Source organism: Macaca thibetana, chromosome 13, assembly GCF_024542745.1.
Source record: "Macaca thibetana thibetana isolate TM-01 chromosome 13, ASM2454274v1, whole genome shotgun sequence".
NCBI classification, from domain to species: domain Eukaryota; kingdom Metazoa; phylum Chordata; class Mammalia; order Primates; family Cercopithecidae; genus Macaca; species Macaca thibetana.
In genome coordinates, this window is record NC_065590.1 from 97087977 (window position 1) to 97106591 (window position 18615).

An 18615-nucleotide genomic window follows, 5' to 3' on the forward strand; every position below is an offset into this window, starting at 1 on the left:
ATTAATCTGACCATGTATCCATTTAAAGTGTCTACCATATTTAGGCCCTGGATTACCCTGGAATACATTCAGGATGCCTGTTTTAGAGATTCTGATGATTTAAATATTGGTAAATTTTTTAACTAAATATTTTCTGTTAGGCTTTTAAAAACTAAGAATACTAAGATTTTAGGTACGAAAGCATTCAGCCTTGGTGGTTAAATTTTGGTAAGAATTGGAAAATCATTCAGGGATCCTGACTTAACAATTATGTGGATCATTTCAGGCATCAGTAAGGAAAAGTTAACACGAAGGAAACGACCTAAGCACACACATTAAGAAATAAGGAGAAAGTGCTAGCAATGAGATGCTTTTCCGCTCTCATGTTTTACTGAGCAATGCAAAGTCAAACTGAAAAACAGGAAATGACATATTACGAAATAGACATATAAAATTTAATCCCTTTGGTTTAAAATACATCTTCAATGATACAATTAAAAATAACACACAAGACAAAATCAATTTCATAAAAAATATAAAATAGTTATATGACCCATATCCCATACCTTATCTTAGAAAACCAGCAATTGAGTTCCCATACGTCATTAGAATACTTTAACCTAAGACTGTTACTACCAGTCCATTTACACGAATGACCTAGCCTAGTTCCCTGAACCTAAAGATACCCGTGACTTTGTTATAAAATTCCAAATTTTAGTATTTTTATATATTTAAATGTGTACAAAATGTTCCCCTGCCACAGTAACGTATTTTTATAAATTCATGAATGTTTTCTAGAATTGTTAACATACAAGATAATCAAAGCACGAAGGCTCTGATGTGTGAAAAAACAATCATTTCTCAAAACAGGAAGATGAGAACCCCATTTCGAGTTGTATCACTTGGTACACAATACTTGCAATCTGTGTGCTGTAATTACAGTGTTTCTTCACTCTAAGTGCATCTGACTGATACTAGCATAACAAAAGACGTGATTGCAGTAGTGTTTTTCTTTTACTTCATTTGTTAAACAGTGCAGAAATCCAATTAACAACATTCTCAATAGCAAACAGAATCTCTGTCATTTGAGAAGGTTTTGCTATGCTACAGAATGACTGTGTTTAGAAAAACAGAGAAAAAGGTTTTTAGTGGGTTTCACTAAGCACAGTATTCTATCTGCTTGGTATACATCATCAAAAATAACTTAACCTTTGTTTAGGGCAAGTCTTTAAGGTAGCTCTTACTGCATATCTTCACTATATGTACACAGACACCATATTTATATATTATATATTTATATAAGACATGTATGTACACATTTACAGACCTTCAAAAATATATTGCACTTATATACAATGCAGCTTTATCTGAACTGAATCCATACTGTAACCCATTAACATTCTTCATGAGAAAGGCAGTTGATATGTCCAAGAAAGTCGCCAAGGAAGATTTCAGTAACATGCCCTGTTTAGTAAACATCTGGTGGAGAGTGAGAGGTTAAGGGAGAGAGGGCTCACCCCTGTACTCTTCAGGTGCGCTCCCACTAACCTGAGGCAGTGGAGTTGTACTGAATTCAGGCAAGGGCACGAAATCTTAAAGCCAAGCCTATCGCCTTTTCTGACTTCCGCTAGCGAGCAGGCCCACGACATTGTAGGCACAAGGCAGATATCCCAATATTTTGATAAATAACGTAGCAGATGTCCTAAAGCTTCCCAGAGACTCTGTTAACTCTTGGAATAAAGTTTTCACTTTAAATCCTGTATATATCAGGACATTCAAACATAATGGTATATGGATTTCTCTTCCATCTGAAAAACGCCAATGCAATAGATTAAATGCTACCACCAAGACAGATGCAGCCCCGCCTCCAACCTGCAAGGAACCCCTTCCCTTGACATAGAGCTGTGCTGGCGACATGGCTGACTGGGGTTACCTGCACTTGCCAAACCATAAGATCTAGAAACACCTGCACTGAACTCCTGGGGAGCTGTGGCCTGCAGGCCTTTAGATCTCAGTCAGGGTGAGCTTGTACGACCCCCCAGCTTCTTCAATCTGCAGCTGGAAGGTGTCCTCATTGGAGTAATGCTTCACAATGTTGTCGTCCATGTTCACCAGGATCCTGGATAGGGGGGGACAAGACAAGCCAACTTCACTCCCACTCGGTTCTGAAGTCAGACCTAGATTTAACTGTTAGCTCTCCCACTTACTAGTTGCGGTATGTGAGGCAAATTATTTAAATCTCCTTAAGCCTCAACTTCCTCATCTATAAAATGGGGATAATAGTAGTACCCATCTTACAGGATTGTTGAGAGAACTGAGTTAGGAGGAAATTAGGTGATACATTTCTATCACAGCATTTGGAAAATGAAATATACTAGCTTATTTATGATTACTATCTCCAGCATGTATTTAATAGTAGTCACTTGCTAAATGGTACTTGGCTCATACCTGTGATCCCAGCACTTTGGGACACTGAGGCAGGAGAATCACTTGAGCCCAAGAGTTTGAGACCAGCCTGGATAATACAGCAAGATCCCATTTCTACAGAAAAATTTTAAAAACTAGCTGGACATGGTGGTATATGCCTGTAGTCCCTGCTACTTGGGAAGCTGAGGTGAAAGGACTGCCTGAGCCCAGGAGTTCAAGGGTACAGTGAGCTACGATTGCACCACTGGACTCCAGCCTGGGCGACAGAGTGAAACCATCTCTAAACGAATAAAGCAAAAGCACATCAATAACACTAACTTACACGATGTGAAGCCACAGCCCCCTGACATATTGCACACTCCAGCAAGTTAGCCTCCAAGTTTAAATGAACTACTATTATCAAACAAAAAATAAACAAGAAAACAAACAAAAACAAATTAACTACTATTAAGTCCAACTCTTTCCACTAGAACCATCTAGAAATTTCCCATTAGAATTTGTTTTAAAACTAAGCCAAAAAATTCTTATGCTAGCCACTGCTTATCCATGCCAAACATCATAGACAGACAAAAAAGAACTAAAAATACTAATTCCTGGACAAAGCAGCAATATGATATAACTTGGAAATAGGATCCTGGGCAGGAGGGTAGAGCAGGGCATGGGCTGCAGAGGGAACAGATACCAACCGTGGCTCCTACAAGCCTCTCGAGCTCTGAGCCTCAGCCGACTGTCTATAAACTATGAACAAGCCCTAAGACCAGCTGAGAAAGAAGACGTGAAGACCCAGCACAGCACCGTGGGACGTGCCCAACCCAGTGCGTGGCTCCAACGGGCTTGACGCACGAAGGTGCTGCCCTGGCCATCCTCAGTGTCGCTGGTCACACACCCTGGAGTGTGGAGCCATGGCACTGCTGCCAGGCATGTGGAGGGCAAAGAAGGTGACTTGGAGAAACAATACACAAAGATCTCCTCAAGGCAGATCAATTTTATCTAAGTAATTTCGTATATAATTTAGAAAAGCCACATTCTAGCACCCAGGTTTCTTTGGCTGCTTCTGGACTGGACACAAGGCGCACTGGCACAGGGGGTGTGTCACTAGCGTGCGCGGTGTGTTACACTGGTGCTGGGGGTGTCAACAGCACTGGGGGGTGCGTCTCACTGGCACTGCGGGGGGCATCGGCACTTTCCTCGCTCAGCCCTTCAGACAGGACACAGTGGCTGCTTACCCCTTTTTACACTTCTTGAATATTTTCCCAATCTTGTCATGGGGAACATCGTATTTGTCTGAGATCTAAAAGAGGAAAGAAAAATAATTACAAAACCCTGTATCAAGGCTTTAGAAACCAAACAACAAATACATACACATGTGCATAGTCACTCGACTTTGTTTTTCCAAAACGCAGACACAAAGACATGGAAAAGCCCCAGCTCGCGTGCTGGGGGCCTCCCCTCTCCTCAGCCCGGCTGCCCTTGCTGTAATGAGCTTCTCTGTGTAAACTCCGGCTGTCTTCCTTTCAGGGCATAGAGGCGATTTTTAATATTTTAAAAGAGAATGGGCAAACAGCTGATTCACTCTAGATCAAACATTGCACTTGTCATCCAGACCATCCTCAGGTTGGCATCACCAGCTTAACCTCAAGCCACAGAGCAAAGCTCAAGGTGGTGCTGAGAAACGGAGCCTCAGGTGGCGAACTTGTAGATCCCGCCAACCTTCCAAACACATGTGTTTCAGACCAGACCCTAGCTCCGAGTTCTCACCACACAAACCCTTTTTCTTTTCTGTACCAGTGGATAATACTTTGTGTTCTGATATGTAAGACCTGTCATGAGTTCCCTGTGAGCCATGAACAGTTATGCTCGCCCAGTAACTCTGCATCCTCTTCACTCTCCTCTCTCCCTGTAATCAGAGTAGGCACAATTTTTTTTTTTTTTTTTTTTTTTTTTTTTGAGTCGGAGTCTTGCTATGCCAGGCTGGAGTGCAGTGGCAGGATCTCAGCTCACTGCAACCTCCACCTCCCTGGTTCAAGCGATTCTCCTGCCTCAGCCTCCCGAGTAGCTGGGATTACAGCCACCCACCTGGCCAGTTTGCATGATTCTTAAAACGTGATGAAGGGTCATCAAAAGGCAAGAAAAGAGAAACTCAGGGGACATCCCAGGAGGCAGGAAGTGACAGTGGGAACGGCACTGCCTGTGCTGTGGGCAGGCAGGGATGCACTGAATGACACCCGTGGACTTGGGCCGCCTGGCTGAGAGACCGCACAGCAGCTCCCCAAACCCACGCCCCATCTCCCCGCTTTATCGTCTTCATTGCACTTATCAGTACCTGAAAAATGACCTCAACTTCTTTGCTCATTTTGGTGTCTCTGTCTTCCTAACTAGAACATAAACTCCATTCAGCACTGTCACTGACGCTCGTAACTCCAGTGCCCGCCACAGTGCCTGGTATGAAGCGAGCCCTTTAAAAGATGTGTTAAATGAATTCAACATACTACAGTAATCAGAGGGAGCTAGGGGAGATGCTTTTAGCCCAATTATGGACACACTTTGAGCTTAAAGATCTCTACAGTCTATAGGAGACAGGTTGGTAAATACCTGCACTCAGGGCTGCTAACATGCGTTTTTCCAGGGCCCAGCCAGAACAGGAAATTAACATAGCAGCTTTCCACGTTTCCTCTCTTACTGATAGCCCCACAGGGAGCATGGGGTCAGTTTATTCCAGCCTCATGCTGAGATCCTTGTAAGATGGACATATGGCCATCACTGGTTACACGTCTACTTTCTCTGCAATAGGCTGTGGTGAGGTATTGATACAAGTTCAGTAATTTCCTAGGATTGGGAGTTTCAAAGGTAGACTGAGGAGCCACTGTTTTTATTATGTATGAAGTTTTTAAGATTGTACCTGATTAAAAATCATTTTTGTTAGCTTCTAAGTGGCTTGCTAAATGGCAATCTCCCTTTAACCACGTATATAAAAATTAAACGATTTCATAGGCCATCACAAATGCATTCACTTCAGTGGAACAGGTATGACTGAGTGACTATGTGAGTTAAGATCCCTGGGTGAGGATAAAATGTGGGACGCACAATGATTCAAGAAAGGTGTCAAGGATTCCAGAAGGTCTGACAAAGGATTTGGATCATCTGATAAAGTGTTTCAGTGAAATCCTATGTATGTGTCCTTTCATTTTGTACAGGGGATTACAGAGTTGATCCTACTTACAGCTTCCATCAAGCCCTTCAAAGATGGGGTTTTGAGCATCAGGGCATCAAAGACTTCTTCTGACTCCTTTCGAACGTAGAGCAGCACTAATCAATCCCCAACCAGGAATGACGAAGGGAAGAGAGAGAAAAAAAGGATACAGTTCACATGAGCAAAAGAGGAAAACAGACCACGGTACCAGCTAAAATAAAAACCACATTCACATCAAGGATGGCGAGCATTAGCCGGTCTCAATTCTGTTTTAAGAACATGGGTTTCAGCTTCTCTGAACTTTGCTGTAAGTCCTAGCTCAAGCTAGATGTCAGTCTGATGGAAGAATTCCCAAGCAAGTGAAACTGGAAAAAATGTGCTTGAACCCTTTATGCTTTTGATAGACTCCGAACCCATTTCTGATTTAAAATTCCCACTAAGACACGGAAACCAACACACCTCTCTTTGGTTCTTCTATCCGGGCCAGCTTGGTAGAAGGAGGGACAGCAAAGTCATCTTCTGTGCCGTACGGCCCCCTTTTCAAGACAGAGCTGCAGTGATCCAAAATATGCCGTTAGCGATTCAACTTAACCAGCTGCATCAACAAAAGGTGTTTTAGAGCCTATCATGGAACTAGATTTAAAGTGACTTTCATTCTTTATCTGGTCCAGCTTCCTTATCTGTGGATGAAAAATCGGGCTGAAGGAAAATCCTGACTCCGGGGCTCATGGATATTCACAGGCAGACATGGGACCACACTCAGGCTCCTATCTGCACTCTCATTAGATAAAGTTGCCTTCTCGAAGATGAGGCGCTTTGGTTTTTTTCTTTTTCTTTTTTTCTTTTTTTGAGACAGGGCCTCATTCTGTTGCTCAGGCTGGAGTGCAGTGGTGCAATCATGGATCATGGCTCACTGCAGCCTCAACCACCCAGGCCCAAGCAATCCTTCCACCTCAGCCTCCCAGGTGACGCACACCACCACGCCCAACTAATTGTTTTAATTTTGTAGAGATGGGTTCTCCCTATGTTGCCCAGGATGTTCTCAAATTCCTGGGCTCAAGCGATCTTCCTACTTTGGCCTCCCAAAGTGCTGGAATTATAGGCGTGAGCCACCGTGCCTGGCTATTGGGTGCTTCTTTTCAGGAAACACTATGGCGGAGGTAGGATCTGAGATAACCTTGTACAGGCAGTGACAAAGGAGATGATGTTTCAAAACACTTAGGAAGTGTGAGCAGGAAAACGTAGGGCCAGCCTGGCTCAAACAGAATGGCCCACAAGAAGCCATATCTAGAAATTTTGGGAAGCCGACTCTACCGTGAATGTCCTGATTGTTCAGTTCTAAGGAATTAAATTTTACATGGCAGGGAAGAGGGAATATTTGAAAGTTCTGTGAGACAGAGTGTGGTCCCCAAAGAGTGGTCAAGACTGGAGGGGACCCCAGGACCTTCAAGCAGAAAAAGCAGGGGAAGGAGAGGCTGGTGCGATCCGAGCACAGGACTCCACGCATTTAAAATACGGTGGTGTCATGAAACCAGGGGAAGGAGAGGCTGGTGCGATCCGGGCACAGGGTTCCACGGGTTTAAAATACGGTGGTATCATGGAAGCCAGAAGGGGAGAACAGACCAAGGAGAGTCTGAGGAGAGAAAAGCTCAGATCGAGCACCTGACTACCAGGGGCACCTGGCATGGAGGGTCCAGCAGGCGCTGTCATGGCGAGCAAGAGAAGAGGTAAATAACTGAAAGTGAAGGGAGGGAGTGCTGGATTTGGAGCAGAATGGCCACTTCAGGAGGTGGGGCTAAGCCTCTGAGACTCTGCCATCTCCGTTCCTAGCACACAGCAGCCATCTAGTGAAGGTGCCTGCAGGACTCAAGCCTGAAACACTAAGAATCAAAGGGGCAGTGCAGGACTCGCCTTCAGAGAGAGGCACGGTGGGTAACGTGTGGGGCATGAATGTCCCCAGTATGATGGTTTAACCCCTGGGAATGAATGGAACATGAGGGAAGAAGGATGCTGAGGAATGAACTTCCCATGGAAACCTTGGCTCTTTCCATCAGAATGCACCTTTCTGAGGGTAGATAACAGAAAGAGGGAGGCTGAGGCGGGAGGATTGCCTGAGACCAGGATTTCTACAATAATAATAATAATAATAATAATAAAACAACAACAATAATAATTAGATGGGTGTGGTGGCATGTGCATGTAGTCCCGCCTACTCGGGAGGCTGAGGCAGGAGGATCACTTGAGCCCAGGAGCTCAAGGCTGCAGTGAGCTATGATTGCACCCCTGCAATCCTACATAGGCCTCAGAGCAAGACCCTGTCTCTAAAAGTAAAATGAAATAAAAACAAAAATAATCTTTGCCTCGTTGAAAAAGTCCCAGAGCCATCAAGAAGGTTCTGATGGCCCAAAGAGGGATAGTGTCAGCCCCCTCCACTAGGCAGAGTGTCTGAGTAGGGGGCTGCCCGGCACAGGAAGGCAGAGCCCAATTCTGGGACAACCTGCACATCAAAGTAAATGACTAATGAATCACAACTTATTGAATAAAACAGGAAACTATGAGTTCATACTGATAACCATAAATGAACGAGTAAACTGAAAGTTGCATGGGGAATGAGATATTTACAAAGCTACAATGCACCTCCCCAGGCAACACTTATTATCAAAGGAGCCACTCTGCAGTGCAGAAGCTGGCAGATACCACCTTAATCAAGTGACCAAGGAACACCATTAGTAACAGATAAACCGACATCAAGCGCCATCTGCTAGGACGCACGGAGAACCCAGTCTCACCTCTGTGACATCCCTGCCAGGCCTGGAATCTAACTATGAGAAAACAGCAGACACAGGCAAACTGAGAAGAGTCTACAAAACAGCTGGTTGCAATCTTCAAAAATATTTGGTCAGAAAAGTTAAGGAGTGTTTAGTTCTAGACTGTAGAAGATTAACAAACATGACAACTAACTACAACATGTGATCCTGAACTGGATCCTTTTTTGCTATAAAGGACATTATTGGTGCAAATGTAGCAATGTGAATACTCTGGTCTTGACTGTGACACAGCAGGATGTCCTTGTTGCTAGGATATTAGGATATATACCCCACGATATTCAGGAGTGATGGGCCATCAGGTTGGCAACTTACCCTCAATGGCTCAGGGAAAAATGAGTTCTTTGTACTCTACTTGCAGTTTTTCTACAAGTTTAATATTTTTTCCATTATTAAAACAAAACAAAACATAAATCTTACCCTTCACCCTCCAATTCTTCAGAGGCAATGGGAAGGACCTAAGACCAAAGAAATAGATTGCTTTTCAAATGTATGCTCAAAATGTTTGACCATAAATGAATTATTCCTAAAATGGAAATAATTTTGAATCTGATCAATCTAATATAAAATCCTTAAACCTTATTTTTCAATAACCAGATTCTTACAGACGTCTTGAACTCCCCTAACTCAGTGGTTGCGCCAAATCTGGTCTAAAGCCAGTTTATGTAAATAGAGTCTTTACTGAAACAAAGCCATGCTCATTTATTCACATGCTGCTTATGGCCACGTGTACACTAGCGCGGCAGAGCTGAGCGGCACAGTGGAGACCGCGGGGTCCCAAAAGCCGAAAACCTTTACTGCCTAGCCCTTCACAAAAACAGTCTGCGAACCCCTGCTCACCTCCAGCTTCCCATTAGAAACTAAACGTACTGGCCACGGCTCCAAGAACTCTGACAAATCTTTAGTCCTTACGAATCTGTCCACAAAGTGCATGAAAGACTGTCTTTTTGATATTTATTTGCACTCAGCATAAAACCATGCTTCATTCTACTGAAGCTCCTATCTCTTGTAAGCCTTTGCCACAAAACAGGGAGTGACTATTTTTTAAAATTTAGCTTTAAATTTTAAAGCTAAGACATGCCAAGACATGGCCATTGGTAACTACATGTGGCAAGGATGGCTCAGTAACTGGAACTGTAAGAAGAGCCTTCAAATGTTCTTATGTTATGAGAGCTCCTTAACCTAGGTATTCCCCCAAGTTAAATCCAAAAAGATCACAGGCTCAAACTCCTAATTATGTGACTATTCTAGAATCTTTTAAATGAGTTAGGATATGTAGGTACGAAGAATGAACGAATGAATGAATACAAACAGAATAAAGCTGACAGGCTGCACTGCACCTTCCAATCAATGATGCTTACCATTTTTACTGCACGGGCATCATGTCACCCCAGCAGAATATGCCAAAGAGCTGACTAACTGGTCAAACCTCACTCAATTTTGGCTTCTATTTCCCATGAATAATGCCAAAGAATTTCCTTTTGCCATGCCTTCCTTCCTGGTAGCCTCCCCTGGGATCCTGGTTACCTACATGAGTGCCCCGCTGCAAGTTGGCAAAGTGCACATCAGGAATGAAGAGGACAGGCTGAGTATCGAGATCAACGAAGGGTTTGAAAACCGTGATATCCAGTCGCTTGTGAGAGGGAAGCAGTGGTACTTTAACATCAGAAACTGGAAAAAAAAAATTAACAAAGAGGAAGCCAAGGTCAAAGGATTACATACAGACTGGATGCAGGCCACAGAGCCCTCGCCTCTGTGTAAGACACTCCAAGTGTAGCACTCTGTAAGATACAACAGGGCACGCTGCCTAAGAATCCCAGTTTATGTAAAGGAATTTGCTGTATGTATTTCCACTAAAATCAACTGAATTTTTTTTTTTTTTTTTTTTTTTGAGACGGAGTCTTGCACTGTCGCCTGGGCTGGAGTGCAGTGGCCGGATCTCAGCTCACTGCAAGCTCCGCCTCCCGGGTTCAGGCCATTCTCCTGCCTCAGCCTCCCGAGTAGTTGGGACTACAGGCGCCGCCACCTCGTCCAGCTAGTTTTTTGTATTTTTTAGTAGAGACAGGGTTTCACCGTGTTAGCCAGGATGGTCTCGATCTCCTGACCTCGTGATCCGCCCGTCTCAGCCTCCCAAAGTGCTGGGATTACAGGCTTGAGCCACCGCGCCCAGCCAATCAACTGAATGTTTTATCAAATCAAAAGGGAAAAGGTATCTTCAAACACACACAGACACATATCCACAGAAGATTTGTGACAGAGGCGGAGCGTATTTAGTTTTCATTGGAAAGGCTAAAATTTATAATTATATAAACATAATTTGGGAGAAATTTCACCTCAGCTGTCCTCATTAAATAATTTACATTCCAACACTCACGGACCCACTGACTTCAGAACATACCAAGAAACTCGACAATAAGGTGAAGTGTAAGCATGTCCATCCAATTTTTAATTTAGTAAGTTATAGACTTCATCTTCCCCAATAATCTGGCCCTGAAGTACTCAGTAATGAGGTCTCCTAGTTCGTCAGCTGCTCTCTGAAGTGTCACTGGGAGTTTGCACTTTGATACCAGTGGGAGAATCCTGACTAAGGTGTTGCAGGGCAAATGTCTGCTGAGCCAGACAGACCATTCAAAAGAGCATGCCAGAAGCCCACGTACTACGGATGGAACCCTACAGGCACGAGCAGCCCCTTCTTCATTGTAGAGACAAGGTTTTGTGAATATGAATACTGGTCACAGTTAAAAAAAAAAGAAAACAAGAAAACAAAGCTTTCCTGGTGAAATGTCCAAACAGCAGCCCTATAGATTCTGCAAATATTAAAATACTATACTTAAGATACAAAATATGATCCTACTTGGAGTCAAGGCATCTTGAATTCTCAAGACCGTTATTATAACTTAAAAAAATCTAGACAAGTCCCAATTTTAACAGTGATTCATGCAGAACGTGTTGTCATTTTTCAAGACTGGAAGCAGGAGTCTGAACTAGAACTGACAGCCAAAAACGCTGAGGTCGGGAAAACCCGGGGATCTACCCTGTGGTCCCCAGGAAAACCCCCCGCTGAGCGGCATCTGCTGCTGATCTGAGGAAGAGGCAGCACCACACTGCAGACAGGAAGAACACCCACTGTCTTCTGTGTGCAAACTCCAGCCACCATTCTGAACAGAAAAGGTCTGAAGCTTGCCGGGAACATTTCTACTTACAGGCATTCAACTGGGAGCTGGGGTCAGGACACTTGCCTTTTCTTTTGCTTTGCTTTCGTTCTTCATCCCTGATTTTCCGCTCAGCTCCCTGTAGGTCAAGAGAAGACAAGATATGATTCTGTTTTCTGATCTTTAAAATATTTAACTCTTATCCTGACCAATGAAGTTTAGAAAAAGCCCTTCTCCCTTCTCTGGACAGGAACTCCATTACTTACTATATTCATGAGGCTTACCATAGCAGTTTCTTCTAAAAAGATTAGTCTTAAAAATTATATTTAATTCAATGAAATCACAGGGAACAACATTTATTTGAAAAACAAATAAAGCAAAATTCCGGCCGGGAGCGGTTGCTCACGCCTGTAATCCGAGCACTTTGGGAGGCTGAGGTGGGTGGATCATTTGAGGTCTGGAGTTTGAGACCAGCCTGGCCAACATGGTGAAACTCCACCTCTACTAAAAATACAAAAATTAGCCAAGCGTGGTAGCGGGCACCTGTAGTCCCAGCTACTTGGGAGGCTGAGGCAGGAGAATCGCTTGAACCCCTGAGAGGTGGAGGTTGCAGTGAGCCGAGATCACACCACTGCACTCCAGCCTGGGTGACAAAGCGAAACTAGTCTCAAAAAAAAAAAAAAAAGCAAAATTCCTCCTTATAACGGATGTGGTCATGTTAAATGAAAGCTGAGAAAATCTGAGCATACCACACGCCTGCAAAGACACAAGGGTATCTTCCCTTTGTCCAGTAGGAAAAGGAAATGAAAGAAAAAAACTAAGTTGGCCCTACTGTTGAGTATACTCTCCTATATGGCCAAGGTTATCACTGAAAGCTGTAATTCAGTCCAAGGGCCTGGCATCAACCATGTAGCAGATCTGACCAAGCTGAATTCACAAAGTGAAGATGGAACTAGAAATCTGCATAATCACTTAAAAGAGAAAAAGTGGGCCGGGCACGGGGGCTCACGCTTGTAATCCCAGCACTTTGGGAGGCCGCGGTGGGTAGATCACTTGAGGCCAGGAGTTCAAGACCAGCCTGGCCAACATGGTGAAACCCTGTCTCCACTAAAAATACAAAAAAATCAGCTGGGCGTGGTGGTGCATGCCTGTAATCCCAGCTACTCAGGAGGCTGAGGCACGAGAATCACTTGAACCCGGGAGGCAGAGATTGCAGTGAGCTGGGATCGCACCACTGTACTCCAGTCTGGGTGACAGAGTGAGACTCCCTCAAAGAAAAAAGAGAAAAAGTGTACTCAGAGTCCCAGAAAAAGGACACTCATGTACTCTGTATACTAACCGCGCAAAGACTGATAGTACCACGCAACTGAACCCACAACAATTTTCAAAAGAATCATATTAGTAATAAACACGACCTAAAGGCAAGCAATTAAGCATATTTAAAAACATTACATTTAATCATTTTGCTTGACTTACTGGAATTTCTGGATGGTACAGATTTCTTTACATAGTTATCCAGTTAAGGATGAACTGGTAGCTTATTTTTCTGTTAAATAAATTTGCGGATAGCAAAGAGAGGCAATAAAAATCCCACTGATCGTAGCATTATTATACAATAAAACACTTTAAAAACAGAAAACCACCTTCTGCCTTTTCTAGAAGGTGGTAGCATATTAACATAGTAAATATACAACCTGCTTATAAAAATTGCTATGTAGGCCGGGCGCGGTGGCTCAAGCCTGTAATCCCAGCACTTTGGGAGGCCAAGGCGGGTGGATCACGAGGTCAGGAGATCGAGACTATCCTGGCTAACATGGTGAAACCCCGTCTCTACTAAAAAAATACAAAAAAAACTAGCCGGGCGTGGTGGCGGGCGCCTGTAGTCTCAGCTACTTGGGAGGCTGAGGCGGGAGAATGGCGTGAACCCGGGAGGCAGAGCTTGCAGTGAGCCGAGATCATGCCACTGCACTCCAGCCTGGGAGACACAGCGAGACTCCGTCTCAAAAAAAAAAAAAAAAAAAAAAAAATTGCTATGTAACATTGACATAACAGTCCCTCCTTGACACAGAAAAACAGGTAAATACCCCAATCTCCTAGCCATTATTGTATGAAGTTGGTCTGGGTCTCCCTGTCCGTTCTAATAGTCTAACCATAACTTCATTCTGATGATAAACACCACCCTCCTCCAAAAGGTGGAGGGTGCAGTCCCGTATTACAAAACAGGACTGTCCCTCCTTATTTACCTGTGTATCTATAAAGAATAAGGCATTTCTGCTTCTACATAACATGGAGTAACACAGATCACATTTACCCTCCACCCTGAAACAACAACAAAAACCAGACAAAATGCATAAAACAAGAATGCGAGGCCCTGACCAGTAGGCAACTAAACAACAGGGAGAACAAGAACGTGTGGCAAGTCCTAAAACCATGCTGGCTGCTGCCTTCAGAGTTCCCAGGCTGTGGCATGGGAGGGGGAGCCCATGTATTCTCAGTCCAGGTGCCCAGGGTTGAGGAGACAGAGCTGGAAGTCCACAGAGATCAGGGCAGCAGGACAAAGTACCAAAGAGGAAAAAGCTCCGAGATCTTTAGGGTGGCCAGGCACCAACAGGTACAGAGGTACCAGGAAGTTGCCCAAGGCTGGGGGTCAGGGTTGGGAACTGACATCTGAAAAGATTAGAAAAACAGTTTCCGAAACTCACACAGAGCCAGAAACAGTACCTGTTCCCACCATATGGGGTGGACTGGAAATCCTTGTAATGAGGATTATTACAAGGAAACAATATGACTGGAAAAACTTGTAATGAGCAGGACACTTGGTAGAATATTCAGGAAAATCCTGCTCAGGAGCACAGAATGATTAGCCTTACATTGAGCACAGCTCCAGATCCGCCTATCAAATCATAGACATAGGATCTGAAAGATCAAATGGTTTCCAAGCAACTTAACCAGATTTCAGGACAAAATTCAAGGAGATTCACAATAATATAAAAATGTCGAGCACCCAGGAAGGTGAAAATCACCGAATGCCACACAAAGAGTAAACACGATCCAAAAAACCCGAAAAAGGCCTCAGACTCATTTACTGTGCTCAGCCACTGTGCTTCGTATACCTGATGCAAAAGCCAGGGTGAAAGACCAGGATTCTGACAGCAAACATACTTCCAGTTACCTAGCCCCTTCTAAAAATCTCAATAAAAGACAAGCTCCCTTAACAGGATGAAAAGAACTGCCCCCCTCCCCCGCCGAAAACAGGTCCAACATTTTTGAGTTGGAAAAAGTCAAGATCTTGCTGTCTTAGTTCAATGGACCGTCCACTCATCTGCAGTTGCTCCCCAGTTCCGAGCCAGCACAAACTTTCCCCTCAAGACTCGACGCACCTTCCAGACTCTCCCTGCATCGAATTCAGCTCAGCCCCTGGCTCTGCACTGGGCAAAAGTAAGCCTCTCTTCTCCAGATAAAAAGGAGCCACACCAGGGAAAACAGGTCATGCAGAGATCCCTCTGGGCCTTGCACTGTGAAGGCACAGCCCTTTGTGATTCATCCAATCAGACGCAGCTGAAGAAGAGCCTCCGTGCAGGGTTGACTGCCTACACCTCCAGCAGCTGGGCTCAGAGGGGCCTGTGCGCACCTCCTTTACTTATCAGACATGCCCAACAAAATGTACTCATCAATTCTTCTAATCTTTCAGTTAAAAAGTAATTTTAAAAATCTCTCTATAATGTGTCTTTGCAAGGCCAAAACAATAATTAAGCTATTTTAGGCCAGGCACAGTGGCTCACACCTGTAATCCCAGCACTCTGGGAAGCCAAGGTGGGCAGATCACATGAGGCCAGGAGTTCAAGACCAGCCTGGCCAACCTGGCAAAACCCTGTCTCTATTAAAAATACAAAAATTAGCCAGGTGTGGTGGGTGCACATCTGTAATCCCAGCTACTGGAGAGACTGAGGCACAAGAATCGTTTGAACCCGGGAGGCAGAGGCTGCAGTGAGCCGAGATTTCGCCACTGCACTCCAGCATGGGCAACAGAGCCAGACTCTGTCTCAAAAAAAAAAAAAAAAAAAAAAAAAAGCTGTTTTACACTTTCGGAAGCCAAGGTGGGAGGACCACTTGAGGCCAGGAGTTCAAGACCAGCCTGGGCAACATGGCGGGAACCCTTCTCCACAAAAAAATTAAAAAATTAGCTGGGTGTGATGGGATGTGCCGTAGTCCCAACCACTTAGGAGACTGAGTTCGGGGGATCGCTTGAGCCCAGGAGGTTGAGGCTACAGTAAGCAGTAATTGCACCACGGAATTCCAGCCTAGATGACAGAGTGAGACCTCATCTCTGATAAAGGCTGGGTGCGGTGGCTCACACCTGTAATCCTAGCACTCTGGGAGGCCGAGGTGGGCAGATTACTTGAGCTCAGGAGTTGGAGACCAGCCTGGGCAATATGGCAGAACCCCATCTCTACTAAAAATACAAAAAACTAGCCGGGCATGGTGGTGTGCACCTGTAATCCCAACTACTGGGGAGGCTGAGGCAGGAGAATTGCTTGAACCCAGGAGGCAGAGGTTGCAGTGAGCTGAGATTGCACCATTGCACTCCAGCCTGGGCGACAGAGCGAGACTGTCTCAAAAACAAAATAAAATAAATAAATAAATAAATAAATAAATAAAATAATTTTAAAAGTTTTTCTATATTAGCAGCTATATTCTCATTTTGACATTAAATATTAAAGAGACCCTGGTCCTTTTCCGTGAGTGTGTCTCAAACACTTGTTCCAAGCATCCCTGCCGACCTTACCTTGTCACAGAAGACCTTGATCTGGCAGTAGGCCCGGTGCACAGGCTTGTTGCTGCGGTTGTTGTAACTATAGGTATCAATTTGAATGTTAAGAGGCAACCCCTTCACTCCCTTCTGGGAAGAGAAGTCTGTGCTTAAGCAGTTCACAGAGATGAAAACCTGCAAAGGGAAGAGAAGGTTCCATAAGCAACAGGCACCAAGTCAAACCTAGCACAGCTCATGAAAATATTAACATCACTGAAATTACTCAAGTCTATTTTAAATGAGAAGTTCAGTTTCTCATTTTTTAAAAAAGGGTTTTTAAAAAGAGGTGATCAGGGGTTTATTTTAAAACTGCTTTTGGTCATAGAAATAGCAGATCTTAAAGAGGAGGAAGAGTCGGCAGCTCTGAACCTCTGCTCATGTTTCCTTCCAGAATCCCTAATATCAGCTAGGACAGGGGAAGAGGCTGATTAGCTTTCCCGATGCCATTTTCCAAACTTACCAATAGCATAGCTCCCTCTGCAGTTGTTCTGTAACTTAGTAAAAACTTCCTGGGAATCCACCTATGTTTACGTTGACACCACCTCTTAGGATAACCTGTAGTACTCTATGTCCTCATATTTTAGAACTTATGAAATCGGTGTTCCTCTAATCCACAATTTTTATAAGATTCTAATGAAGTTCTCTCTCAATCTCTGCCCATCCAGACTAAACAGTCCTCATTTCTTTCCACTTTGTTCTTATTAATCTTTTGGTTAACAAATCACATTGGGCCCAGTCTTCAAGGAATAATTTATAATTTACAATTATTTCCACACTCCTTTCTAGGTACGGAAATATCAGTGCAAGGGTCTTTTATTTAAACATAACTGGATTCTTTACATGCTCAGATTAAACCTAAAACAAAAGTGGTGAAGTTTGTTAATAGACTGAGAACTTAACGATCACTAAACACTCAGGAATGTGTTCCTCGTTCAAGACGTTCCACACAGATGCGGTCAAAACTTCCTAGAATAACCTGGGAAGATGTTATGCTGGTGGGTCTATTTCCATGAGAGAAAAGAAGAATCCAATTCCTTAAGCCACAGTTCTACTATTCAATCATGAAATTACTTTAGAGAAACTGTCTAAACCAGACTTTGAGCTTCTCAACCCACAGTTTCAAAAGTCTGCTTTCCTAGTGGTGGCCCAAGCCACCACTTCCCATGGGAGCAATTTTTTTTTTTTTAAGACAGTCTGGCTCTGTCGCTCGGGCTGGAGTGTGGTGGTGTGATCTCAGCTCACTGCAATCTCTGCCTTCTGGGCTCAAGCCATGCTCCCACCTCGGCCTCCCAAGTAGCTGGGATCACAGGTGTGTGCCACCACGCCCAGCTAATTTTTGTATTTTTTTTGTAGAGACAGGGTTCCATTATGTTGCCCAGGCTGGTCTTGAACTCCTGAGCTCAAGTGATCCTACCATCTTGGCCTCCCAAAGTGCTGGGATTACAGGCAGGAGCTACTACACCCAGCCCACAAGAACAATATTTAAAGATGACTTCCAAGTGCAGTAGGTTAGTACCAGGTACACTCACTCCAGCTGTTAGCGTGTGCCTGAGCTATGCACTAAGCCGGCGAGAAGCCATCCAGGGGGATCCCCCACCATCGAAATGGAAGGCAGAAGATGTCATACCCTTCTCTCCTCTCCTGGGATCCAAATCAGTTATCTCCCAGCACACTTTCTCAAAAGTTAAAATAAACTGAGTCACATTATGAATATGACACTGGAAGCTGCTACTTAAGAGGAACCCAGTGCACAGCAAATAAACATGTGCCATTTCCCAGCTATTTTTATCATTCTGGATTTTTAAAATGTTTTTGAGCTCCCTTTCAACTAGTTTTAGAATTTATTTCTGATGCATGTGTACCACATAGTGGACATTATTGGAATTAACAGTTTTTAAAACTAAGACTGGCCCATTTCAGACCCAAGAGCTGACAGGGGAAGATTCCTTCTAGTCCCTGGGTCAACAACCAAGAATGGGTCCACCAGGAGCAGCACTGGGTGTCACTGGCTGAACCAGGGCAGATGGGGAGAAATTTAAGTTATAACGGGGGTGGGGGACAGCTATAATAACTTTTTTTTTTGAGATGGAGTTTTGCTCTTGTTGCCCAGGCTGGAGTGCAATGGTGCAATCTCGGCTCACCACAATCCTGCAACCTCCGCCTCCTGGGTTCAAGTCCTTCTCCTGCCTCAGCCTCTGAGTAGCTGGGATTACAGGCACTCACCACTACGCC

The 18615-nt window shown here is 44.2% G+C and overlaps 1 protein-coding gene across 2 annotated transcripts in view; it reads right to left on the reverse strand.

Moving 5' to 3' along the window:
* Positions 1–412: 412 nt before the first annotated feature.
* GRHL1 (grainyhead like transcription factor 1) overlaps positions 413–18615 on the reverse strand; it is a 47365-nt gene continuing 29162 nt past the window's right edge. The window contains exons 9-16 of one of the 2 annotated variants that reach the window (XM_050753909.1): positions 16360–16518; positions 11625–11712; positions 9953–10092; positions 8842–8879; positions 6056–6147; positions 5627–5712; positions 3633–3697; positions 413–2098 (exon numbers count right to left, since the gene is read on the reverse strand). In XM_050753909.1, the coding sequence (XP_050609866.1) occupies positions 1984–2098; positions 3633–3697; positions 5627–5712; positions 6056–6147; positions 8842–8879; positions 9953–10092; positions 11625–11712; positions 16360–16518 (783 nt within the window). In that variant the 3' untranslated portion in view covers positions 413–1983. The remainder of the gene's footprint in view (positions 2099–3632; positions 3698–5626; positions 5713–6055; positions 6148–8841; positions 8880–9952; positions 10093–11624; positions 11713–16359; positions 16519–18615) is intronic. The other variant, XM_050753910.1, reaches the window with a different exon arrangement.